The sequence below is a fragment of the Capricornis sumatraensis genome, chromosome 2 (genome assembly GCF_032405125.1).
Source record: "Capricornis sumatraensis isolate serow.1 chromosome 2, serow.2, whole genome shotgun sequence".
Lineage (NCBI taxonomy): Eukaryota > Metazoa > Chordata > Mammalia > Artiodactyla > Bovidae > Capricornis > Capricornis sumatraensis.
Genome location: NC_091070.1, coordinates 206,286,653 through 206,313,258, shown reverse-complemented (window position 1 = coordinate 206,313,258; position 26,606 = coordinate 206,286,653). Strand labels below are relative to the sequence as shown.

The 26,606-nt window shown below is 40.8% G+C and overlaps 2 protein-coding genes across 2 annotated transcripts; one reads left to right on the top strand and one right to left on the bottom strand.

The window, feature by feature from the left end:
* Positions 1–1,325: 1,325 nt before the first annotated feature.
* Positions 1,326–1,602, bottom strand: LOC138072639 (large ribosomal subunit protein eL43-like). Its single transcript, XM_068963700.1, is given in 3 exon segments — positions 1,326–1,390; positions 1,393–1,416; positions 1,419–1,602. Coding segments are annotated over 3 exon segments (273 nt in total).
* A 789-nt stretch (positions 1,603–2,391) lies between these two features.
* On the top strand, positions 2,392–26,606 carry ZFP69B (ZFP69 zinc finger protein B). The gene is given in 7 exon segments (XM_068963790.1): positions 2,392–2,515; positions 7,683–7,768; positions 18,221–18,347; positions 18,616–18,711; positions 25,447–25,745; positions 25,747–25,894; positions 25,897–26,606. Coding segments are annotated over 7 exon segments (1,590 nt in total).

Sequence of the window (26,606 nt, the reverse complement as noted above, 5' to 3'; positions counted from 1 at the left end):
GAGTGTGCTCAAACTGGTGTCCATTGAGTGGATGATGCCATCCAACCATCTCATCCTCTGTCGCCTCCTTCTCCTGCCTTCTATCTTTCCCAGCATCAAAGTCTTTTCCAATGTGTCCAGTCTTCACATTGGATGGCCAGATTATTGGAGCTTCAGTTCAGTCCTTCCAATGAATATTCAGGTTTTATTTCCTTTAGAGTTGACTGATTTGATTTCCAAGGGACTCTCAACAGTCTTCTCCACCACCACAGTCCAAAAGCATCAATTCTTCATTGCTCAGCCTTCTTTATGGTCCAACTCTCACATCTGTACATGACTACTGGAAAAACCATAGCTTTGACTATATGAACCTTTGTCGGCAAAGTGATGTCTCAGCTTTTTAATATGCTGTCTAGGTTGGTCATAGCTTTTCTTCCAAAGAGGAAGCATCTTTTAATTTCATGGCTGCAGTCACCATTTGCAGTGCTTTTGGAGCCCAAGAATATGAATTCTGTCACTGTTTCTACTTTCCCTCCATCTGTTTGCCATGAAGTGATGGGACCGGATGCCATGATCTTAGTTTTGTGAATGTCGAGTTTTAAGCCAGCTTTTTCACTCTTTTTTCACCCTCATCAAGAGGCTCTTTAGTTCCTCTTCACTTTCTGCCATTAGGTAGTATAATCTGCATATCTGAAGTTGTTGATATTTCTCCTGGCAGTCTTGATTTCAGCTTGCGGTTCATCCAGCCCGGTATTTCGCATGATGTACTTTGCACATAAGTTAAATAAGCAGGGTGACAATATACAGCCCTGACATACTCCTTTCCCAGTTTTGAAGTGAAGTGAAGTCGCTCAGTCATGTCCGATGCTTTGCGACCCCATGGACTGTAGCCCACCAGGCTCCTCCGTCCATGGGATTCTCCAGGCAAGAATATGGGAGTGGGTTGCCATTTCCTTCTCCAGGGGATCTTCCCAACCCAGGGATTGAGCCCAGGTCTTCCAGATTGCAGGCAGATGCTTTAACCTCTGAGCCACCAGGGTCCCAGTCTGTTTTTCCATGTCCGGTTCTAACTGTTGCCTCTTGACCTGCATACAGGTTTCTCAGGAGGCAGGTAAAGTGCTCTGGTATTCCCATCTCTTTCAGAATTTTCCACAGTTTGTTGTGCTCTACACAGTCAAAGGCTTTAGCATAGTCAATGAAGCAGAAGTTTTTCTGGAATTCCTTTGCTTTTTCTGTGATCCAGTGGATGTTGTAGAATTTTTTTTAAAATTAATAAGCAAAGTAATTTTGTTACATAAATCAACCCATTTACTATAGGCTAGCAATGTTATCAAATGGTGGTGCTTCTACTGGTCCTTCAATTCCTTCAGTCTTCTGATGGCAGACTTTTCTGTGACAGCAGCAGTGGTGTGTAGGTCCAGGCACCACCAGCAATATTTTCATGCAGGAACCACAGTGCCAAATGCCCACAGCTCGTCTCTTCATCTTGGTTTTGCCACACAAGGAGCAGGTATTCTTGGCGTGCTGGCTGATTTCAGTTTTCTTCACTGTTTTCCTGAGGGAGGCACCATAATGCGTGGTGTATTTGCCCACGATTCCAACCTTCTTGGTGCATTTCGCCATTTTAACACAACGTAGGTCTGAGCCCAAGACCAGATGTTGGCAATTTGATCTCTGGTTTCTCTGCCTTTTCAAAGTCCAGCTTGTACATCTGGAAGATCTTGGTTCACATACTGTTGATGCCTAGTTTGAAGGATTTTGAGCATTACTTCGCTAGCTTGTGAAATGAGTGCAATTGTATGGTAGTTCGAACATTCTTTGGCATTGCCTTTCTTTGGGATCAGAATGAAAACTTACCTTTTCCAGTCTTGTGGCTACTGCTGAGTTTTCCAAATTTGTAATTTCCAAATTACTTTAAAGGTAGGACTGCCTAAAATAAAGAATTGGGTTTTATTCATTCCTTTATGCTTCTAGACACCAGCAGTGTTTCGGACCATGTGGGCTGTGTCTATCCATGATCTCCGTGTATCTATTGTAGAAGAAATTTTCATTGATTGGTGTAAGTTCTGACCATGTGATTGAACTTCCTAGATCTTTTCACTAACACTGATGTTTTCTGCCCATCACGGTGACTGGGAATAAATACTTGGAGCCTTCAGCTGCTTGCTGAGGAGACAGATGGAGGCAAGGATGGGAGGTGTTCCTTGAGAGCCTAGAGAGTAAAACTGTCCAGACTCTGGATTTTGGTTCTGTTTGTTCCCTGGGTTCCTGAGAGTGGAGGACACCTGTGCAGTTGTAAAGCCTCCTGTCAGAGACTCTGGCAGTTTCCTCATCAGAAAGTGGAGAAGCCCAGTCAGGACTCTGCCCTGTGGGCGGAGCCAGAGTTCCCCAGAAAGGAGTACTGAAGTCATCATGCTCCAGTGACTCCTGATCACCTTGCCCACCGAAGCCAGCACCTGGGTGAAGCTGCACCATCCAAAGAAGACCGTGGTGGGGGCGCTCCTGTGGGAGGACATGACTGAGATGTTTACAGAAGGTGAGACTAGACTGCTGGGTGGGATTAGGAAGAGCACCATCCTCCAGAGTGGGAAGGAATGTAGACATCTGAGCAGAAGCATCTGTTGGGGAGGCAATTGGGTAAAAAGCCTCTGGAGTTCTTTATTGCTCCTGGCCTGAGGTTTTCCTAAATAGTAGTGGTTAATTCAGCCCCCAACCAGTATTTTAGTGTCGTGACTGTGTATGTTATTTCAACTTCCTCGTGGGTATATGAGGCTGGGAGAATTTGCCTGATTTTCCATATTTTACAGTGAGGAAATGTGAATCAAACAAATGACCTGTCTGGGTGCCGGGTATGTAGGTCAGAAGTAGAAGGCAGGAGGGAAAGTACCAGGTGAGACTGGAGTATCTTGTGCTCAAATAGCAAGGAAGAGCTCAGAGACTAACGGACCTGTGTTTAAAGGGTGCAACAGCCCGGTTCAAACTGGAGACAGTTTAAGTATCCAGATTGATGGTAACAGCTTAAATAAGTAAAATTCCACAAATTCATGATGATACTTATAATAGAGGAAGAAGAGGGGAGAAAACTCATCTGTCAACATTGGAAGTGATTAAGACACTGATTTTCTTACTTTGAAAATATATTCTTATGGGAATGAAGGATGCATTGACCTTGCTTTTTAAATCCTTTTCAGAAAATACCTTCTAGTAATGAATGTGAAAGGAATGGTGGGATATTTTACTATAAATGAAATAATTGGAAGATTGATGGGGAATAGGATATTCACAAGGTGTAAAGTGTCACCCCTACAAATGAAATGAAATGAAAGTTGCTCAGTCATATCCGACTCTTTACGACCCCATGGACTATACAGTCCGTAGAATTCTCCAGGCCAGAATAGTGGAGTGGGTAGCCTTTCCCTTCTCCAGGGAATCTTCCCAAGCCAGGGAAGATCCCAGGTCTCCTGCATTGCAGGCGGACTCTTTACCAGCTGAGCCACAAGGGAAGCCCAAGAATACTGGAGTGGGTAGTCTATCCCTTCTCCAGAGGACCTTCCTGACCCAGGGATCGAACCGGGGTCTCCTGCATTGCAGACAGATTCTTTACCATCTGAGCTATAACCCCCCACAAGTCACTTGCTAAATGTCAGGGAAAGAACATACTTTTCCAGTGGCAATATCTGGTGGTCACTATCTTAACCAAGTGTTCCAGTGATGGGATGACCTGACATTTTGTGCCTCTGAGTCATGTAATATAAAGCACATGGTATCACCCATAATATATTCCTCCCTAAAATGTTTCAGTTCAGTTCAGTTCAGTCGCTCAGTCATGTCCGACTCTTTGCGACCCCATGAATTGCAGCACGCCAGGCCTCCCTGTCCATCACAAACTCCTGGAGTTCACTCAAACTCACGTCCATCAAGTCAGTGATGCCATCCAGCCATCCCATCCTCTGTTGTCCCCTTCTCCTCCTGCCTCCAATCCCTTCCAGCATCAGAGTCTTTTCCAATGAGTCAACTCTTCTCATGAGGTGGCCAAAGTATTGGAGTTTCAGCTTTAGCATCATTCCTTCCAAAGAAATCCCAGGGTTGATCTCCTTCAGAATGGACTGGTTGGATATCCTTGCAGTCCAAGGGACTCTCAAGAGTCTTCTCCAACACCACACTTCAAAAGCATCAATTCTTTGGCGCTCAGCTTTCTTCACAGTCCAACTCTCACATCCATACATGACCACTGGAAAAACCATAGCCTTGACTAGACGGACCTTTGTTGGCAAAGTAATGTCTCTGCTTTTGGATATGCTATCTAGGTTGGTCATAACTAACTTGATCCAAATTAAAGGCTGAACTTCTGATTTAAAGAAAATATAGGGGATGGAGAAGTAAGATAAACCTAACCATGAGGATACAGTAAGATGATACCAGTGTTTTAAAAGCATGAAGAAAGTAAGAGAGGCTTTGAATAACAGCCATTTTGAGTGTGTGAACCTTGGTTGGCTCCTGGTTTGGGAAAAAATATCCAGGATAAAAGATAGTTTGGGAACAGTTGAGGAAATCTGAATATTAACTGAATATTTGGATGGATATTATTAACTCTCTGAACTGAGATAAACGGTATGCAGGAGAAGATGCTTTGAAGTATTCAGGGAAGAGGTATCATGACAGCAAGTGGAATCTTAGTTCCCTCACCAGGGATTGAATTCACGCCCCTTGCAGCAGAAAAGTGTGGAGTCCTAACCACTGGACCTCCAAGAAGTCCTATGATATCTGCAACTCTGAAATGGCTCAGAAAAAGTATAGATAAATGAAGTAAATATGGCAAATGTTAGTGATTATTGCAGAGAGGGCAATGGCACCCCACTCCAGTACTCTTGCCTGGAAAATCCCATGGACGGAGGAGCCTGGTAGGCTGCAGTCCACGGGGTCGCTGAGAGTCGGACACGACTGAGCAACTTCACTTTGACTTTTCACTTTCATGCATTGGAGAAGGAAATGGCAACCCACTCCAGTGTTCTTGCCTGGAGAATCCCAGGGACGGGGGAGCCTGGTGGGCTGCTGTCTCTGGGGTCGCATAGAGTTGGACACGACTGAAGCGACTTACCAGCAGCAGGAGCAGCAGTGATTATTGAATGTAGGTGGGAGGTATATGGGTGTTCAGTATTCATGATAAAAATTTAAGGGAAAAATACAAGGACAATAATTCACGTGCTTTTTAAAACATTTCTCCAACCAAGATGGGTTTATTCAGAATCAGCAGAAAATTGCAATTTGTGGTCTGCAACTACTGTGAACCATGTACAAGTCCCCAATGATAAGGATAGGAGAATACTTTTATAGAGAAAAAGGAAGTTGGAAGAGCTATAGTTAAAAGTAGTCCATAGCTTTTCGCTGGCTGAATGGTTGCCATGAAAGAAGAGGAGTCTCTTCTTCCTGTTGGACTCTGCTATCATTGCAGAGTATGAGAGCTCCCTCTTCTGGTCTCCCAATTTTATTTAATTGAGTGAGTGAAAGTCACTCAGTCGAGTCCAACTCTTTGTAACCCGGTGGGCTATACAGTCCATGGAATTCTCTAGGCCAGGATACTGGAGTGGGTAGCCTTTTCCTTCTCCAGGGGATCTTCCCAACCCAGGGATCGAACCCAGGTCTCCTGCATTGCAGGCAAATTCTTTACCAGCTGAGCCACTAGGGAAGCCTTTTTAAAATTGAGGTTTCTGTTAATTTCTACATTTCCTCCTTTTGACCAAGATCTTCCTCTGGAAACGTGGTTAGTCAAGAGTCAGGTTTTCTAGTTTCATCAACCCTTTTGTCCCTCAATGTCAAGAAAGTTCTTTCTGGGAATAGTGCCTTACATCAGAGGGAAAGTGTACAAATTGGAAACCTATTAATATCAATTTGAGTAAAACGAAGGGGTAGGAGGGAAAACTCTCAGGCATTTTTTTATCTGAAGTGCTTATGTTATCAAGATCATAGACACTGGAGATTATCTGAAGCATTATGTCATCATCACAGCTTTAGTGACGAGCTTCCAGCAGTCCTGGTCTGGACATGTTGGGAAAGCTGTCTTATCTGTCTCTCGTGATACTGTCTGCTTCAGTTCTAGGAAATATTTACTTTTAGGTCACCAGATCCGCATTTCTAGTTAGTGTGTGGTGCTTTTTTTAGGTGTGTCATGTGACTCCAGGAGTCTATTCCCTGGAGCGTGGCAGCACGAGGATTGGTTAGCAATACCCATTAGGAGCCTTTCTAGGGCTATTACAGAGAGTTTTGGAGGTGTCTTTCCTACTGGATGAAATCTCCATTCTAAGGTGTGATGCTTAAGATCTTCATCTTTCAAGGGAGCACTGCTAGTGTTGGAGGATCTCCTGTAGAGACGAGGGTCAGAAGTGGGTCTCCAGGGGGACGGGGGTACTGGCAGCAGCAATCCTGGAAAGTGCCCCTTGGCGTGAGCCCTCTTGGAGGTCGCCGTTAGCCCTGCTATCTCATGTGCTTTAATTACAAGTTGTTTTGTTTTGCTCTTTTCATTTGTTTGCATCTTGTGGGATCTTAGTTAACCTGACCAGGGATTTAACCCTGTAACCTCAGCAGTGAAAATGCAGAGTCCTGACCACCGAACTACCAGGGGATTCCCTAGTTCATACATTTTCTAAAAAGATTATTTATTTATGGCTGTGCTGGGTCTTTGTTGCTACACACAGGTGTTCTCCAGGTGCGGTGAGTGGAGGCTACCTGGTCTCTAGATGGGGTGTGCAGGCTTCTCATTGTAGTGACTTCTCTTGTTGCAGAGCCCAAGTTCTAGGCACTTCAGCAGTTTCAGCTCGCAGGCTGCAGAGCATGGGCTCATTAGTTGTGGCATATGGCTTAGCTGCTCTGTGGCATGTGGAATCGTCCCAGATCAGGGATCAAACTCATGTCCCTTGCATTGGAAGGCAGATTCTTTACCACTGAGCCACCACGGAAGCCCCATATTTTTAACATGTCAAATTCAGCCAGTATTTCTTGAATTCTAGTAGCCTGGCAGGGTGTTATACTAAACTAGAAGATGGGAAAAAGTGAACCAGATAAAGTTTCTACACATATACTCATACTAATACTCAACTGAAGGATATAATTATAAAAATAAATATAATAGGAGGCAGCCTGAGATACCAGATTAGAGAGAAAAACCAAGCTTTGGGGGAATACAGGGGAGAGGAAGTATTTTTCTTATTAAGGGGATTTGATAAAACTTCACTTGGACTGATCCAGGATACTTCGGTGTTTCACTGTGTAGGCCTTGGGGGAAAGTTCTGAGCTGGGTGCTATTAATATCTAGGTGTGTTCAAAGAGTGGATTATGTGGTAGGTGTGTCCTGTGTTTAGAGGCAAGAAATGCTTGGAGAAATAGCTTTGGACTGTTTGTGGAGGATCTTGAAGTCTGTGATATGATAAAGTGTTTGGATTTTTCTTTCTCGTGGTGAGGAACGTTTAGGATTTTTGAGGTAGGTCTGTGCTTCTGGACCAGCACTGGTCATTGGGAAACATTAATCCTGTAATCAGTGCACTGCAGATCCTCCCATGAGGAGGCTCCAATCTGCTCTTGAGTGGCTCTCAATGTCCCTCTTTGTGAATGTATTGAGAGAGGGGCTGTGTTCAGCAGGTCTGCAGGAAGTTTTTCCATTTAGGGGGATTTGGAGAGGTACAAACTGCATAGCTCTTTTCCTTTTCCAGCTTGGCTATCTCAGGATGCTGATGAGACCCAGGGAGAAAGTTTTAAGGATGAAGTGACCTCTGGGTCCCTGACAGCAGAATCCCAGGTGGGTCGGAGTTTCCTGTCACTTTCAAGAAATTGTTTCTTAGATTTTAAGAGCCCTGTACTTTGATTTTCTTTAGCTTGACTTCTTGGATTGGATTTTCTTAGCCTGTTTGAAATCAGCCTGCATAGGTTTATTTTACAGGTAATTTCCCCACCAGTAGTAACCCTCCTGAAGAACCCTCTTGTTTCTAGCAAACCTCTAGCCATTTATCCAACAACAAATTAAAAAATCATGTTTTTTTTTCTTTTGTGTGTGTGTGTGTGTATGTGGGAAAAGTACATAAAGTAATTCTTTTTTTTGGCCATGCCAGACAGATTCCAAGATCTCAGTTCCCTGACCAGGGATTGAACCCAGGACCACAGCAGTGAAAGCCCAGAATCCTAACCACTAGGCTACCAAGGAGCTCCCTGTAATTCTTGCTCTTAAAATTCACAAGATGTCATCCAGGGTAAAGAAAAGCATTGTAAAACATTTTAAGCAACATTTTAAAATGAACAGAGTGAGGTTCTGATATTCTTGGAGATGCATGCACTTCCTTAAAGTCCTTTGAGAGAGGATCTTTGGTCATGTCCAGGAGCAGAATTGTAGATGAAGAGAAGTGAGTAGAGAAGCTGCTGACAGGTCACAAAGGGTGCAAATGAAATAGGCTGAGCAGAAAAGGAAGGAAAGCTTCCAAGAGTCATACATTAGCTCATTAGAAAGCCAATGATACTGGCAGCAGGCAAAGTTCTGTACAACCAAACCCCAGAAGCACAGGGAAACTCAAGAGAGTTAGAGAATTAGAAAACCAATGTAGAAGGAGATATTAGAGAACAGGAGACTTTTAAAGTGAAGAGATCTTAGCTTCCAAAATCACATGGTATAGGGTTTAGTCTCATGTCTTTGGGGCTTTCCTGATGGCTCAGACCAATGTAGGAGAATCCTCCTGCCAATATAGGAGACACAGTTTCGATCACTAGGTTGGGAAGATTCCCTAGAGAAGGAAATGGCCACCCACTCCAGTATTCTTGCCTGGAGAATTCCAGAGACAGAGGAGCCTGGTGGGCTACAATTCATGGGGTCACAAAGAATCAGACACGACTGAGTGACTAACACCAAGTCTTTAACTTTGCTCAAATTCAGTTTTCTCATTGGTTAAATGTGGATCCTAGTGTTGGCCTCATAGGGCTGAAATATATTCCAGAATTATTTACAATCCATAAAAAGCATTAAAGTAGTCTGTATACTTAAGGAATTTGTTATTATTTCAGCCTTCTGGCTTCTGAGTTCTCTTCCCACTTGGTAATATTAAAAAAAATCTCAAATGGTTACTTGTGTAGGTTGTTCATGGCAGGCCCTCGTACTTCCCAATACAGTGTCTGCTTTGGTCAAGGGATCTTCCTTACAAGGCACAATTCATGCTCCCTCCAAAAATGTGCTATTTTTGCATACTTTTCTTACTAACAGAAATCCCTAGCTAAGGGTCTTATTCATGTAGAAATGTTCTCATTTATAATCGGTTCTTTCAGCCCAACCAGGGTCCCTGTCCTGTCTTGTGGCCTTAGCCTCCTTTTGGACTCTCCCCTTTCTCAAATATTCCTGATTTTTATTGTCCTTAAATTACTATATACTGTTTTAGAGCCTTCTTTAATACAGTTCTTGAGTATTTTGCCTTCAGCCAAACTGCGAGTTGGAAGAGACAACTTACACACTCCCAGCATTGTTTTGTAACCTCCATCAGAGAATCAGCCAAATGGTTTTCAAAAGACTGTCCATAGGAGCTGATGAAGGCTGAATGACAAGCAGATCTCCTTCTAGCTTTTCCCACATCAGAGATGGTGTTGGTCTTCTTTACAGACCGGGACCTGGTGGACTGGAGTCGATGAAAAGAAAGAGAAAAAGAGAGAGAGAGCAGCATCTCTTGGGTTACGTGGAAAACCAATAAAGCCCATACACAGGACTTGTACTGCTTACAAAGGCACAGGGCGTCCTCTCAAGGAGGTCTTGAAAGCCTGGGCAAGAAAGTGAGCTCTGTAGGTTTCCATGCTCTGACAAGAATGAAGACAGAAAGAAGAACACGGAGGACCCAGGTCTCTAGTGGAACGAGGGTATTTTATTAGCAGAAATGCAGGCTTATATATCTTTAGTAAAATGATTACTCAGCTATTACAAAGAATGAAATTTCATCCATTGTAACAAAATGGATAGTCTAATACATACAAGGTTGCTGACGCTGAAAAGAGTCACTGAAGGGAGTTACTGAAAGGAATCCAAGCAGGTACCCTTTCCCATGATCTCAGTCCTGAGAACTGCGTGCAGCTCTACTCGTTCCTGGAATAGGAACTGATAAGGAACAGAGAATCCTTGAGAAATGGCACACAAAGGAAGAAAAGTGCAACGTATTGGATTCCTTAAAGTTGAACGTCCCCTGATAATTCCCCCTTTTTTATTTTTTCATAATTGGGGGTAACTGTAGGTACTTTAGTGAAAAAGGTCTTGCCCAAATGAGTTTGTTTAGTTTGAACAATTCTGGTTGAAAGGCATTGGTATAATATGCATATAACCATTAGGACAATTATTAGCATTACAATTCCAGATACAATACTATGTATAATGCATTGCAACCATCTTCAAGGGTCTAGCCCGGATAATTGATCAGCTAGCTGTTCAGCTAAGCCTTCCAGATTGTTGGAAGAGGGTAGACTCTTAGAGAAGGCTTTAAAGATTTTTTTTTGGTAATAACTGTACATTTAAGGAAGTATTATCATGTAAGTATTGCAAATGAAATTTGATTTGTTTCTAATTGTAGGCACTATAGTTGAACCGAACAGGATTAATACAAAATTGAGTAGAATTTCAATCACATTTTAGTATAGCTTGTTTTTGTAAATCTATTAATTGATCTCTGGCTCATTGGAGGGCTATTTTTATTTCCTGTATTTCATCTTGAACTTCCTCATTTATCTGAGCCTGAGTGGTTCACATAGTATGAGCATCCTTAGTCCAATTTTGGATAAAATTGTGTGTTTGAATTGAGGTTTGTAAAGCAATGCTGGCAACAGCAGCAGCAGTGTAAATGGCTATTAATCCCAAAATGCCAGGAATTAGCCATCCAATGAATCATTTAGATCATTGGAGTAATTTAGTAAGTAACTGGGAAGCAAGTCTGGCCATGGGACCTTCCTCTTAGGGTCGCTGGAGATCTGTTGGCAACCATAGGTTACGTCGAGATCAAAGAATCAGAAGGGATTCATTTTTTATAGAGGAGTTAAGACAAGTATATAGTTTGCAATTTATACAAGTTATAGAACGTAAAGTCTTATTAAATTGTAAGTTTCTTATAGCTACAACACAAGGAAGGGGAACACAAGCTTGTATGAAATATGTATGATTATAATGAAAGGAATAATGACTAGAACCATGACTAGTCTCTGTGAAATATCCAGTCCAAGTTACAAGTTCTTCGGTGTTTGTGGCAAATTTCCAAATGTCTCATTGTTCAGGTCCAATCTGTTTACTGAGGACGATTTGAGGGCGAGGAGGTGCCATCCCACCGCTGCCACCAAGAAGTCCTTTGTCACAGTAATAGTTCATCGTAGTATTGGTAGTCTTCCATGTTACTTGAGTAGTATAATCACATACAGTACTATTAATATCATCTGAACAGTCAGATAACCATATACCATGGGGTCCCCAATCGACAATGGTGTAATTGGCTATAAACATTAACTTTCCTGATTTGGTTTGGCATCTGTCCCAATGAACAGGAGTATATTTAAAGTTTTTATAAGTAAACCCTTTACATAATGTTTTTTGTCCTTTCCCTAGAGTTTCAATAGTGTTGACATGGTTCTTATAAAAGAAAGGGCAGTAAATAATTCAAGCAATGTCCGATAGTCCTTTTTTGGAGGCAGGACGAAAGCCCAAGTTTGTTGGCTAACGTTTATGTATAATTCTGTTGGGCCCATGTATAAAGGAAAGATTTCATAACCTAGAGAAATATTAATTAGTCTCTCTTCTTCCTCAGGGCATGAGGGCCCCTCCAGGCTCTAAGGAGGAGGCATATGTACTGAGTCATTAGTAGATACGATTGGTCTTATGCCTGTCCATGTTATAACCTGCAATAAAAGGGGGGTTAGGTATATAAGCCCAATAAGTGTAATTAATCAAGTCAGCCTGAGCGGGGGAAGCAAAAGCAAGCAAAGCAAAGCATAGCGACAAAAATATTTTCTGGATTCCGAGGCATTCCCTGTTGTGAAGCCAGATTTTCAGCTTGATTAGTAAGGGTTTTTATCTGTCCCCAAGTAGGGAGATCATGAGGTAGGTGACGTTGAGTGCGGCGTTTTTTGGAAATCTCTAAAGCCACCATGGCTTGTACTGGAACCTCCTCTTCCCGGGGATTTCGCCTTTTCTACTCTATCTTGAATGTCGGTGGTTCCCCGGGGGTGGATCTTCCAAAGAAGGAGCCAACTGACTTCGTTGGATCCATCTGGAGAAATATAAGCATACATCTTTCTCTGTAATATTAATTTTCCAGATTTTCATTGTTTAGTTAACCCATCTTGATAGCAAATGGGCAGAGGAAGGGAGGTATCCTTCAATGCCTCAAAATGTTTTTCTGCTTTTGTCAAAATATCTCCTTGCGGTAAGTTTAAAAAATTTAAAACAAATAAAGCTGTATTAACAGTAGTTACAGGTTTAGAGAATAGCTTATGTTGGAATCTGGTAAAGTCTGTTTTAGATAAGGAAGATAGTAGTGTGTTCCTGTGTATTCTCCCTTTAAAATTTTTTTATTTGTAGTGTCAGTGTGTGATGTGTTTGTTTAACTATACCTTGTGTGTGTGGATTATAAGGAATATTTGTAACATGTTTATTAGAAAATGATTGTAAAAATTGTTTGAAGTGTTTAGAAATATAGGCAGGGCCATTGTCTGTTTTTATAGAACTAGAAGTTTCCATTATAGCAAAACAAGTTAATAGATGAGTTATAACGTGTTGTATAGTTTCACCTTGAAGAGGTGTGGCCCAGATAAGAGAAGAGTTTGTGTTGATACAGATATGTAAGAAAGAAGATGGAGAGAGTTCAGGGCAATGAGTCACATCCATTGGTCATAATTCAGTGGGTTTTAATCTTCTAAGACTACTGTCTTGTGTAATGGGTCAAAGATGTAAGGGTTTAAAAGTAGAGCAATTATTAATGAAGTTTTTAGCTTGGTGGTATGGAATTTTCTATATTTGGTGTAAGGAGCCAGTATTATTGTGTAATAAAGCGTGTTGTTCTTTGTGAGTAGCAAAAGAAACAAATTTATTAGCTTGTTCATTACCATGAGTCATAGGGCTGGAAAGGCAGGAGTGTGTTTAAATATGAGTAATATAAATTGGAGAAGTGCATTTTCTAATAATAGATTGTAGTTTGAAAAAAAGTTGTTGAATAACAGGTTGATTGGAGTTTATAGTGGAGGTTTTTATATTTTTTAATACAAAAAGTGAATATAAGGAATCAGAGACTATATTAATGGGGTAAGGATGTAAGTAAATAACTTGAATGAGAGCATATAATTTGTTTTGTTGAGCAGAATGAAATTTAGTATAAAAACTTATATTTTTTAAGAGATCAGAACGAGGCTTTGGCGTTTTTGGTCCCATCTATATAGAAAACATCAGCTTGAGGTATAGGTTGTGAGCTGACGATGTGGGAGATAATAAATTTAGTATTTTTGAAGAAATTCTAGAGCTTGTTAGAGGGATAAGGAAATGAAATTTCTCCAAAATATTCCAGAAGGGCTATTTGGAGATCAATAGAAGTTTGTAATATGTTCTAGAATTGAGATTTATTAATAGGTATAACAATTTTATGAGGATTGGAGCCAATTAATGGCTTTTTATTTCTTTCATTGATAACAAAGCGATTAAATCAAAATAGGGTGTAAGTGATTTTGTCCCTCTAAAATGGGTATAGATCCATCTTATTGGGTGTTTTAGTTGGGCAAGAAGTCCTGTGGGGGAATGAAGAGAGGGAAGTATAAATAATTTTAGAGGTAAATCAAGTCTAATACATGTAAGGAATTGCTTTCGCAATTTATTTGATATTAAATAGAGTTTTTCTTGTGTCTCTTGTGAAAATGAACAAGGGCTATTTAAATTGGGATCTCCTTTCAAAGTATTAAATAAATTAGTTGATAATTAGCAATGTCTAAAGAAGATCTAATCCAATTTATATCATCTAAAAGTTTTTGAAAATTGTTTAAGGTTGATAATTTATCAGTACAAATCTGTGTTAGTTGAGGAGTAAGGTGTTGTCTGTTAATAATAAACCCTAAGTAATGGTGAGGTATAGAGGCTTAGATTTTTTTAGGGGTAATAATTAGTCCAGAGTCTTTTAAGCATTGTTGAGTTATATTAAACATGTGTTGAGTTTCTAAAACAGATGGAGCTGAAAATAATATATCATCTATATAATGAGTAACAAGAAGGTCAGGAAATTGTTTTCTTATAGGTTTCAGGGCTTTGGCTACATAATAATGACATATGGTAGGAGAATTCATCATTTCTTGAGGTAATATAGTCCATTGGTATCATTTATGGGGCCTGGTGTGATTAGGATAAGGAAGAGAGAAAGCAAATTTCTCTCGGTTTAGAGGGTGTGCTGCTGCTGCTGCTGCTGCTGCTAAGTCGCTTCAGTCATGTCCGACTCTGTGTGACCCCATAGACGGCAGCCCTCAAGGCTTGCCCGTCCCTGGGATTCTCCAGGCAAGAACACTGGAGTGGGTTGCCATTTCCTCCTCCAGTGCATGAAAGTGAAAAGTGAAACTGAAGTTGCTCAATAGTGTCCGACTCAGCGACCCCATGGACTGCAGCCTACCAGGCTCCTCTGTCCATGGGATTTTCCAGGCAAGAGTACTGGAATGGGGTGCCATTGCCTTCTCCGCTAGTGGGTGTAAAGCTATAGTAAAAAAGCAATGTTGTAAATCTATAATAATAATATGCCAATTTTGAGGAATAGTAGTAGGTGATGGGATTCCTGGTTGTAATGCACCCATAGGTTTCATAGATGTATTAACTTTTTAAAGGTCTGTTAAGAGATGCCAATTGCCAGATTTCTTTTTTATAACTAAAATGGGAGAGTTCCAAGGGGAATAAGATTTCTCAGTATGTTTTAGTTCTAATTGTATAAGTTCTTTAGCAGCCTGTAATTTCTCTTTTGTAAGGGGCCACTGCTCTGTCCAAATAGGTTCGTCATAATTTTAAGTTATTTTAATAATTGTTTTGTTAAATGAGTAGTGGCCCCTAGGAAAAAATGTGGAATGTATATTTGAGTTTGTCATAGTATAAGTAAATACCTTTCTATTAGACTAAGGGGGGTATCTATCACATAAGGTTGTAATGTTGTACGCTGGCCTTCTGGTCTATCACAAGGATAAATTTGAATGTTTTGATAGACTTCTTGTATTTTGGCTTGAAAAATTTCTGTAATTTGGTAAGAAATTTTCTGTATAAGCCAAGATTTAGGCCGTAAGTATTTGGAAATAATAGTGGATTCAGTATCGATGAGATTAGAAAATGTTTTACTATTAATTTTGATATTTATATTTGGTTGGGCATATTCAGATACCAATGATGTCCATAAGGATTGTTTTTGATCTGTATTTCTTAATTTATTTGTCTGTGTATCATTAGAGGAGTTAATAGGAATATAAGGTAGAAGAAGTAATTGGGCAATTTTGTCTCTTTTTTTGAATTGTCATAGTATCTGAGATGACATGATAATTTGAATTTCTCTCTTGTAATCTGAATCAATTATTTCAGGGTGAACAGTAATTTTCTCAGAAGTTAAGCTAGATCGGCCGAGTTAAAGGCCGAAGGTTTGTGGAGGTAGGGGTCTAAAAAGTCCAGTAGGTGTTATAGAAGGGATTGTTTGAGGGAAAAGATGGAGTTTGTCCCCGTTTTTTGTTGAAGGGGACCTAGAGAGTCCCCTGTTTGAAGTTTTTCAAAATAAATTTTCTCTCAATATCATATTTAGATTGATAGTCTTTGGCCTAGTGTATCTCTTTATGGCAGCGAGGGTAGATTTTTGGAAAATTTTTTAATTTTTTATTTACTTTTAATTCTTAGGGCAATCTTTTTTTAAATGGGTCTTATCTGTATATGCAAAATATCCTTCATTTCCCTTTTTAAAAGCAGCAGCCATTGTTTCAGCTAACATTTGTATTTTCTGTCTCAGACCCTAGATTGCGGCAAGCCTCCAAATAATCAATAACAGTCCTGGTCTCACGTATTGGAGTGATAGCCCTTTGACATTTTTGATTTGCATTTTCATATGCAAGCACGTTTTTCTAGTTGTATTTTGGTTTCTTCTCCAGTTACACTGTGGGAAATAACAGTTTCTAGTCTAGCTAGAAAATCAGCCTAGGCTTTATTAGGCCCTTGTAATATCTTAGTGTAGCTATGTTTAGGTTCTCCTTGAGGAGTAATTCGATCTCAAGCTTCAAGGGTAACTTCTTTTAATGGTTTGATGAGGCCCCAAGATGATAGCTTACGGTGAATGATTCTGTCAGATTAGTAGTCTCTGAAGGAGAGTTAATTCTGGGACCAAAGGCAGGTTTCAGTCATTGAGAGCTTTGTGTAAAGTGGCAGATAAGAGAAAGCTTCTGATATAGATATCAGAAGGGGGTAGAAAGAGTATGTGTCTCAGTAGTTTAAGTGGGACCTTATACATTTCTCAACTAGTTGTTGAGAATAGGTAAAAAGAATACCTCAATGTTGTAAGAGTTCTATTAGGCTCTTTCCCAAGACATATATCCAGAGATAACTTTGGCACAAGATTAGCCAGGGAGAACAGGTCCCAGATAGTGTCTCTGGGCAAGATATAGTGTTGCTGTGCAATCAAGGGTACAAGGCTTGAGATACAAGTTCCCGGCCAAGATTTGTTACAATTATAATCATTAACATAGAGCCTAAGAAAAGCATTTCCATGAGTAAGACATTGTGCTGTGTAATCATTAGTTCTGGAGCTAAAGAAACGTCAGTTCTCCGGCAAGATACATTGCTGTACAAGGCTTAAGGAAAGCATGAGTGAGAATGTTTGCCTCCTCTTTATAGGGACTTGGACTGTCTGCGTAAGCTTTAACTCTTTCATTTTCTCCTGCTTTTAGGAAAATATGGTTGTCAGGGAAAGGGGTGGAGAAATCATTCTGTAACTTTTTCCTATTGGAAAGGGGTGTAGGCCCTAAATTGTTGAAGCAATGTATTTTCTTTATCCTCATATTGAGGATCTTTGATCCAGGGGCCCCAAGTAATAGTTGGAAGAGCCTGTGGCAATCATAGGAGCTTGAATAATCATTTGTAACTTAAATGCCTCAAACCTCTTAGATATAAAACTCATTATATAGTTACAGATATAAAAGGCAAACAGCAAGAATAAGATGACTACAATTGTTACAATCAAGATAGTTTTCCACCATTTGGAGATAAGCCTCTATTTGCTGATGTGAAACCGAAAATCTTTGAACTTTAAATAAATAATGAAGTAAAGTAGAAAAATGGTGGGGCTTTCCAGCTGTTTGTGCCATAATGCCGCACTTACCTGACCTCAGTAGGTCCCAGTTACTCCATCCTGAATACTGTGAATTCCAGGTCCCTGTTCAGGCGCCACTTGTTGGTCCTTACAGACGAGGACCTGGTGGACTGGAGTCGACCAAAAGAAAGACAGAAAGACAGAAAAAGAGAGAGAGAGCAGCATCTCTCAGGTTACGTGGAAAACCAGTAAAGCCCATACACAGGACTTGTACCGCTCACAAAGGCACATGGCATCCTCTCAAGGAGGTCTTGAAAGCCTGGGTGAGAAAGTGAGCTCTGTAGGTTTCCACGCTCTGACGAGAATGAGACAGAAAGGGCACAGGGGACCCAGGTCTCTAGTGGAGCAAGGCTATTTTATTAGCAGAAATGCAGGCTTATATATCTTTAGTAAAATGATTACTCAGCTATTACAAAGAATGAAATTTCATCCGTTGTAACAAAATGGATAGTCTAATACATACAAGGTCGCTGACGCTGAAAAGAGTCACTGAAGGGAGTTACTGAAAGGAATCCAAGCAGGTACCCTTTCCCATGATCTCAGTCCTGAGAACTGCGTGCAGCTCTACTCGTTCCTGGAATAGGAACTGATAAGGAACAGAGAATCCTTGAGAAATGGCACACAAAGGAAGAAAAGTGCAACATATTGGATTCCTTAAAGTTGAACGTCCCTTGACAAGATGGGTTCCCACGTGTGGCAGGCTTTCTCATACAGATTGATATAGACCTATCTGGCCTGAGGAGAATCTCTGCGGAGGGCTGTTTTTCCACCTCTGTGATAAATTTGCTAAAAAGAAAAAAAGAGGGTCTGGGAAAACTTGGCTACAATCTCTTAGCATATAGAGAAAGTTAGAACAACTTCCTGATTCAGGCTAAAAAGAAATATATTTGATGTTCTAGGAACCATTGACCTTCAAGGACATAATTGTGGACTTCACCCAGGAGGAGTGGGGGCATCTGGCCACTGCTCACCAGACTCTGTACTGGGAAGCGATGCTGGAGAACTATGGAAACCTGGTCTCAGTGGGTAAGGGTGGATTCCCTTTGTAACTAGAACCTGCCTATTGGAATAAGAATCTTTATTTCTAACTGAACTGCTCTGCTTGGGCTTTGGGTTCTGTGTTAGAAATTTCTAGTTCCGTTTGAACAGCAAGTCAGAATTGCTGTGGTTTTTTTCTGCCCTGGTCTTTCTTCTACTCTACTCTGCAGAAGGTCTGACTAACAAAGAACAGTCTGTAAATTCTTGGGATACCTCTCTGACCTCAGCACATGCAGTTTTTTCTTCTTGTGAGCAGGATACCAGCTTTCCAAACCTGGTGTGATTTCCCAGTTAGAGAAAGGAGAAGAGCCATGGCTGATGAAGAGAGAGGTTTCAGGAGGTCCAAGTCCAGGTAAGAGCAAGGCAGGTGGAGCCCTTATGTTTAAGGAGAAGCCCTTAAAGTCTCCTCCAGGCTGTGGGGAAGGCTGCAGTCACCTGGGTGAGACCCACAAAAAACTCTATTACCACTCTGTCCCTCCTTTCCTACACATGCCTCTTCTCATTAGTTTCTCTGGAGTCAGAGGAAAAAGGATGCCTTTCTCTTCAGGGTTAACTGCCTTTACCATTTCTTCTGACCTGACTTTTGTGGTTTTCTTGCTTTCTCCAGCATTCTAAACCTTGCCCTGATCATAGTTTCTTTCTCTTGTACATTCAGATATCCATGGATCTCTCCTCATTTAAAACAGTGCTCAAAAAAATAAATAAATAAAAATAAAAATATAACAGCGCTCTTGGTACTTCCCTGGTAATCCAGTGGTTAAGACTCTGTGAAGACTTTGTGTTTCCACTGCAGGGAGCATGGGTTCAATCCTTGTCAGGGAACTAGGATCCCTCATGCTGCAATGCAGCCAAAAAAATCAACCAACCAACCAACCAAACAAAAGAAACACAACAAAAGACAAACACCCCCAAAAAATCAGCACCCTTCACCAGGTTCTTAAGTCATTTTATCATGACTTTCTCTGATGATTCCATTAAAATGTTTTTCCTATATTCTATGACTATCCCTTCAATTTTGATTCTTGTTTTAACTTGCGTAATTTAACTTTTATTTCAGATAATACATGACTCCTTGAGAAATCACCACAGAATTCCTTCTTAGCAAATCCAATGACTTTTAATAGTCTTCTTTGACTTTAAGAAAAGTAAAAATGACCCTGTTTTCCAAGCTGGTTTCTATGAGTCCGGTACCTACTTTAACCCCATATTACAAATGAGATAAAGAAGGCGCTTAGGTTAAGAAATCGGTCCATGATCGTTTAGCCATTATTAGGTGGAATCAGTGTTTGAATTCTAATCATTCTGCTTCCACGGTTTGAGTTCTTACGGTGCTTTCCTACAGGGCAACATTAGGTTATGTAGACCTCACCACCTTCGTGGTATTGTTTTCTTCCATCAGCTAGTTTAATAATATTTGTCTCTTCTGTCTCTCTTATTGCTCTTCAGTGCTTCTCATCAATCTCCTTCTTGATGCAGGTGTATCACTTATGCCTTTGTTAGGTTAGGCTACCTACTATAGCATATAGACTCTAAAGTTTGGCTCAAACTGAATAGGGCTTTCTTGCTCATATATTGATCTGGGGGAGTTGGTTAGTTCAGTGGACAGTTCTTTACCACTTTGCATTCAGGGACAGAGATTCCTTCCACATGGTAGTTCTGTCATTCTTGAGGGCCTCCTCATCATCTCAGTTTGGCCAGAAGTAGAGGAAAAGCACAAGGAGGGCATGGCAACCCACTCCAGTATTCTTGCCTGGAGAATCCCCATGGACAAAGGAGCCTGGTGGGCTACAGTCCATGGGGGTGCAGAGTCAGACCTGACTGAGTGACTAAGTACAGCACAGCACAGCACAGAGGAAAATCACAGAGGGGTTCATTTGGGCCAAACTGGAATGGCTTACATCACTTTTCACTCTCATTCACTTAATGGGGGAGACCTGTTACTTCACGCAAATTCAGGGAAGATTGGGAAGTATAGTACAGTTATGTGTCCAAAAATAAGGAGAAGATGTTTCAGTGAACAGCTAACAGTCTCTGCCACAATCCCTGAGGAGCCTCTCTCTTTTACACTGCTGTCCTGTTTCTGCACAAACTGGAGTAAAAATCCAGGAAACTCCCTCATCTGATTTATAAAAATCACATCTGAAAATGCTGTGTCATGTGTACTATGGATAGAATATATATTCTCTGTCTTTTCAGATTTTACAGTATAGATAATATTTTGTCACAAATTAAGAAACCATTTTTCACCTCCTATATAGACAATAATTATGAAGATAGATAAAAATCCAGTGAAAGGGACCCATATTCACCAATAGCACATATACCCATAAACCTAATAATTTCTTTTTAGTAAATCCTATGAAACACTGACAGAAGTATACACAAATTTATATATAAAAAATAAAGGGAAAAAATGGAGACTACCTAAATATTTTTCTGTAGAGAAAAGTCAAAGAAATATGTCTATAAGTGGAATACGGGCTTCGCCTCATAGCTCAGTTGGTAAAGAATCTGCCTGCAATGCAGGAGACCCTCGTTCAATTCCTGAGTCGGGAAGATCCGCTGGAGAAGGGATAGGCTACCCACTCCAGTACTCTTGGACTTCCCTTGTGACTCAGCTGGTAAAGAATCCACCTGCAATGCCAGAGACCTGGGTTTGATCCCTGGGTTGGAAAGATCCCCTGGAGAAGGGAAAGGCTACCCATTCCAATATTCAGGCCTGGAGAATTCTATGGACTGTATAGTCCATGGGGTTGCAAAGAGTTGGACATGACTGAGCGACTTTCACTATTTCAAAGTGGAATGCAGTTGTTATAAAGAATATAAATCTAAATGTACAGACATGGGGGGGTGCATAAGATATAGTTGAGTTAAAAAACATGCAGAATTATATTTATGACCATATATACACAAATGCACATATTTACATGTATATATTATTGATAAATGTCTAAATAGATTCATTCCATAATCCTAAGAGAATAAAGGAAATGGAGATGAAATTGACAGAGGTTACCCTTGAACGGCGGTGGTAAGGAGATACCCCTCGTCCAAGGTAAGGAGCAGCGGCTGTGCTTTGCTGGGCAGCCGTGAAGAGATACCCCAGGCCCAGGGTAAGACCCAAGTAAGATGGTAGGTGTTACAAGAAGGCATCAGAGGGCAGACACACTGAAATCATACTCACAGAAAACTAGTCAATCTAATCACACTAGGACCACAGCCTTGTCTAACTCAATGAAACCGAGCCATGCCTGCGGGGCAACCCAAGTTGGGCAGGTCATGGTGGAGAGGTCTGACAGAATGTGGTCCACTGGAGAAGGGAATGGCAAGCCACTTCAGTATTCTTGCCTTGAGAACCCCATGAACAGCATGAAAAGGCAAAATGATAGGATACCCAAAGAGGAACTCCCCAGGTCATTAGGTGCCCAATATGCTACTGGAGATCAGTGGAGAAGTAACTCCAGAAGGAATGAAGGAATGGAGCCAAAACAAAAACAATACCCAGTTGTGGATGTGATTGGTGATAGAAGCAAGCCCCGATGCTGTAAAGAGCAATATTGCATAGGAACCTGGAATGTCAGGTCCATGAATCAAGGCAAATTGGAAGTGGTCAAACAAGAGATGGCAAGGGTGAACGTTGACATTCTAGGAATCAGCAAACTAAAATGGACTGGAATGGGTGAATTTAACTCAGATGACCATTACATCTACTACTGCGGGCAGGAATCCCTCAGAAGAAATGAGGTAGCCATCATGGTCAACAAAAGAGTCTGAAATGCAGTATGTGGATGCAATCTGAAAAACGACAGAATGATCTCTGTTCATCTCCAAGGCAAACCATTCAATATCACAGTTATCCAAGTCTATGCCCCAACCAGTAACACTGAAGAAGCTGAAGTTGAATGGTTCTATGAAGACCTATAAGACCTTTTAGAACTAACACCCAAAAGAGATGTCCTTTTCATTATAGGGGACTGGAATGCAAAAGTAGGAAGTCAAGAAACACCTGGAGTAACAGGCACATTTGGCCTTGGAATGCAGAATGAAGCAGGGCAAAGACTAATAGAGTTTTGCCAAGAAAATGCACTGGTCATAGCAAACACCCTCTTCCAACAACACAAGAGAAGACTCTACACGTGGACATCACCAGATGGTCAACACCGAAATCAGATTGATTATATTCTTTGCAGCCAAAGATGGAGAAGCTGTATACAGTCAACAAGAACAAGACCAGGAGCTGACTGTGGCTCAGATCATGAACTCCTTATTACCAAATTCAGACTCAAACTGAAGAAAGCAGGGAAAACCGCTAGACCATTCAGGTATGACCTCAATCAAATCCCTTATGATTATACAGTGGAAGTGAGAAATAGATTTAAGGGCCTAGATCTGATAGATAGAGTGCCTGATGAACTATGGAATGAGGTTCGTGACATTGTACAGGAGACAGGGATCAAGACCATCCCCATGGAAAAGAAATGCAAAAAAGCAAAATGGCTGTCTGGGGAGGCCTTACAAATAGCTGTGAAAAAGAGAGAGGAAAAAGCAAAGGAGAAAAGGAAAGATATAAGCATCTGAATGCAGAGTTCCAAAGAATAGCAAGAAGAGATAAGAAAGCCTTCTTCAGCAATCAATGCAAAGAAATAGAGGAAAACAACAGAATGGGAAAGACTAGAGATCTCTTCAAGAAAATTAGAGATACCAAGGGAACATTTCATGCAAAGATGGGCTCGATAAAGGACAGAAATGGTATGGACCTAACAGAAGCAGAAGATATTAAGAAGAGATGGCAAGAATACACGGAAGAACTGTACAAAAAAGATCTTCACGACCCAGATAATCATGATGGTGTGATCACCCATCTAGAGCCAGACATCCTGGAATGTGAAGTCAAGTGGGCCTTAGAAAGCATCACTATGAACAAAGCTAGTGGAGGTGATGGAATTCCATTTGAGCTATTTCAAATTGTGAAAGATGATGCTGTGAAAGTGCTGCACTCAATATGCCAGCAAATTTGGAAATCTCGAGCAGTGGCCACAGGACTGGAAAAAGGTCAGTTTTCATTCCAATCCCAAAGAAAGGCAATGCCAAAGAATGCTCAAACTACCGCACAATTGCACTCATCTCACATGCTAGTAAAGTAATGCTAAAAATTCTCCAAACCAGGCTTCAGCAATACGTGAACTGTGAACTCCCTGATGTCAAGCTGGTTTTAGAAAAGGCAGAGGAACCAGAGATCAAATTGCCAACATCTGCTGGATCATGGAAAAAGCAAGAGAGTTCCAGAAAAACATCTATTTCTGCTTTGTTGACTATGCCAAAGCCTTTGACTGTGTGGATCACAAGAAACTGTGGAAAATTCTGAAAGAGATGGGAATACCAGACCACCTAACCTGCCTCTTGAGAAATCTGTATGCAGGTCAGGAAGCAACAGTTAGAAGTGGACATGGAACAACAGACTGGTTCCAAATAGGAAAAGGTGTACGTCAAGGCTGTATATTGTCACCCTGCTTATTTAACTTATATGAGGAGTCCATCATGAGAAACGCTGGGCTGGAAGAAGCACAAGCTGGAATCAAGATTGCTGGGAGAAATATCAATAACCTCAGATATGCAGATGACACCACCCTTATGGCAGAAAGTGAAGAGGAGAGTGAAAAAGTTGGCTTAAAGTTCAACATTCAGAAAACTAAGATCATGGCATCCGATCCCATCACTTCATGGGAAATAGACGGGGAAACAGTGGAAACAGTGTCAGACTTTATTTTGGGGGGCTCCAAAATCACTGCAGATGGTGACTGCAGCCATGAAATTAAAAGACGCTTACTCCTTGGAAGAAAAGTTATGACCAACCTAGATAGCATATTCAAAAGCAGAGACATTACTTTGCTGACTAAGGTCCAGTCAAGGCTATGGTTTTTCCAGTGGTCATGTATGGATGTGAGAGTTGGACCGTGAAGAAGGCTGAGCGCCAAAGAATTGATGCTTTTGAACTGTGGTGTTGGAGAAGACTCTTGAGAGTCCCTTGGACTGCAAGGAGATCCAACCAGTCCATTCTGAAGGAGATCAGCCCTGGGATTTCTTTGGAAGGAAAGATACTAAAGCTGAAACTCCAATACTTTGGCCACCTCATGAGAAGAGTTGACTCATTGGAAGAGACTCTGATGCTGGGAGGGATTGGGGGCAGGAGGAGAAGGGGACGACAGAGGATGAGATGGCTGGATGGCATCACGGACTCGATGGACATGAGTCTGAGTGAACTCCGGGAGATGGTGATGAACAGGGAGGCCTGGCGTGCTGTGATTCATGGGGTCGCAAAGAATCGGACATGACTGAGCGACTGATCTGAACTGAACCCTTTTTTAGTGAATGCATTTCTATATTATTTAATGTTTTATTTGAGCATGTGAAATGTATGAGGTACTTAAATTTTTTAAGTAAATAAAATTTTGTCATAGAAATAGGAGGTTGAGATATTGTGTTAAAATTCTTATCTTCCTATCTTATCTCTTGATATTTGCCCTTATAGTGATGTTTTCTTCTTAGTCCATTTCCTCTTGCAGTTCTCATGGATGAACTCCTCTCAGTTTTCAAATCACTTTCACATACATTTTTTTTTTAAGCCTTTCATTTTGTATAGCTCCTCAGAGCTCCATATATTTACTTGGCTGTGTCAATTCTTAGTTGCAGCATGTAAGATCTTTGTTGCATCATGAGGGATCTTTTGTTCTGATGCATAGACTCTCTAGTTGTAGCACACGCTCTCCAATTGTGGGCTCAGTTGCCTGGTGTTATATGGGATCTTAGTTCTCCAACCAGGTATCAAACCCATATGCCCTACACTGGAAGGCAGATTCTTAACCACTTGATCACCAGGGAAGTCCTATCTCATATTCTTTTAACAGCTTCTTTGTTTTGACCACTTTGTTATTTTCATATTAGCTCTGTAGGTGGCAGGATCCTATCTGACGACTATGCAGCTTTCCTGTACCTAGTATATGTTATTTTCCCCTCCTCTTTGCACTGTGGCCATTTATTTTTGAAGTGCAGTGAACATGGGTCATTTATATTTTTGGATTTCTTTCAGACTTGGAGGATGAAACAGAAACCAAACAGACAACTTTAAAGAATGACATTTCATGGGAAAAATTACACCATGCTCTGATGATGGAAAGGTTCATGAGAGGAAGCACCTTGATTTCCACATTGGGAAGAATCTCCAAATGTCACAAGTTAGAAAACCACCAGGAGAACCAAGGAATAGGTGAGAGACAAATCCCCTTGATCCACAAGAAAAGGCTCACTCAGGAGAGAGGCCAAGAATCTAACAAATTTGAGAAAAATATTAATATGAGCTCAAAAGTTATAGGACCAGTAGGCCCTCCAGAAAAAAAGACACCATAGATAGGACATATCTGGCAAGAAAAGTAGATGCAATTTAGATTTGATTAATCATTCAAGGAATTATACAAGAATGAAAATCTTTGAATGTAATATACGTGAAAAAATCTTCAAACAGTTCATTCACCTTACAGAACAATGAGAATTCATACTGGAGAGAAACCTTTCAGATGTAAAGAATGTAGAAAAGCCTTTAGCCAAAGCTCATCCCTTATTCCACATCAGAGAATCCATATTGGTGAGAAACCCTATGAGTGCAAGGAATGTGGGAAAACCTTCAGACATCCATCATCTCTTACTCAACATGTCAGAATTCATACTGGGGAGAAACCCTATGAATGTGGTGTATGTGAGAAAGCATTTAGCCAAAGCATTGGACTGATCCAGCATCTGAGAACTCATGTCAGAGAGAAACCTTTTACATGCAAAGAATATGGAAAAGCATTTTTCCAGATTAGACACCTCAGGCAACATGAGATTATTCATACTGGTGTGAAACCCTATGTTTGTAGTGTATGCAGTAACAGCCACAGCATATACCTAACTCAACACCAGAGAACTCATACTGGGGAAAGACCATATAAATGTAAGGAATGTGGAAAAGCCTTTAGCCAGAGAATACATCTTTCTATCCATCAGAGAGTCTATACTGGAGTGAAACCTTATGAATGCAGTCATTGCAGGAAAGCCTTTAGGCATGATTCATCCTTTGCTAAACATCAGAGAATTCATACTGGAGAAAAACCATGTGATTGTAATGAATGTGGAAAAACCTTCAGCTATAGTTCATCACTTATTTGACACTGCAAAACACACTTAAGAAATACCTTCAGCAATGATGTGTGA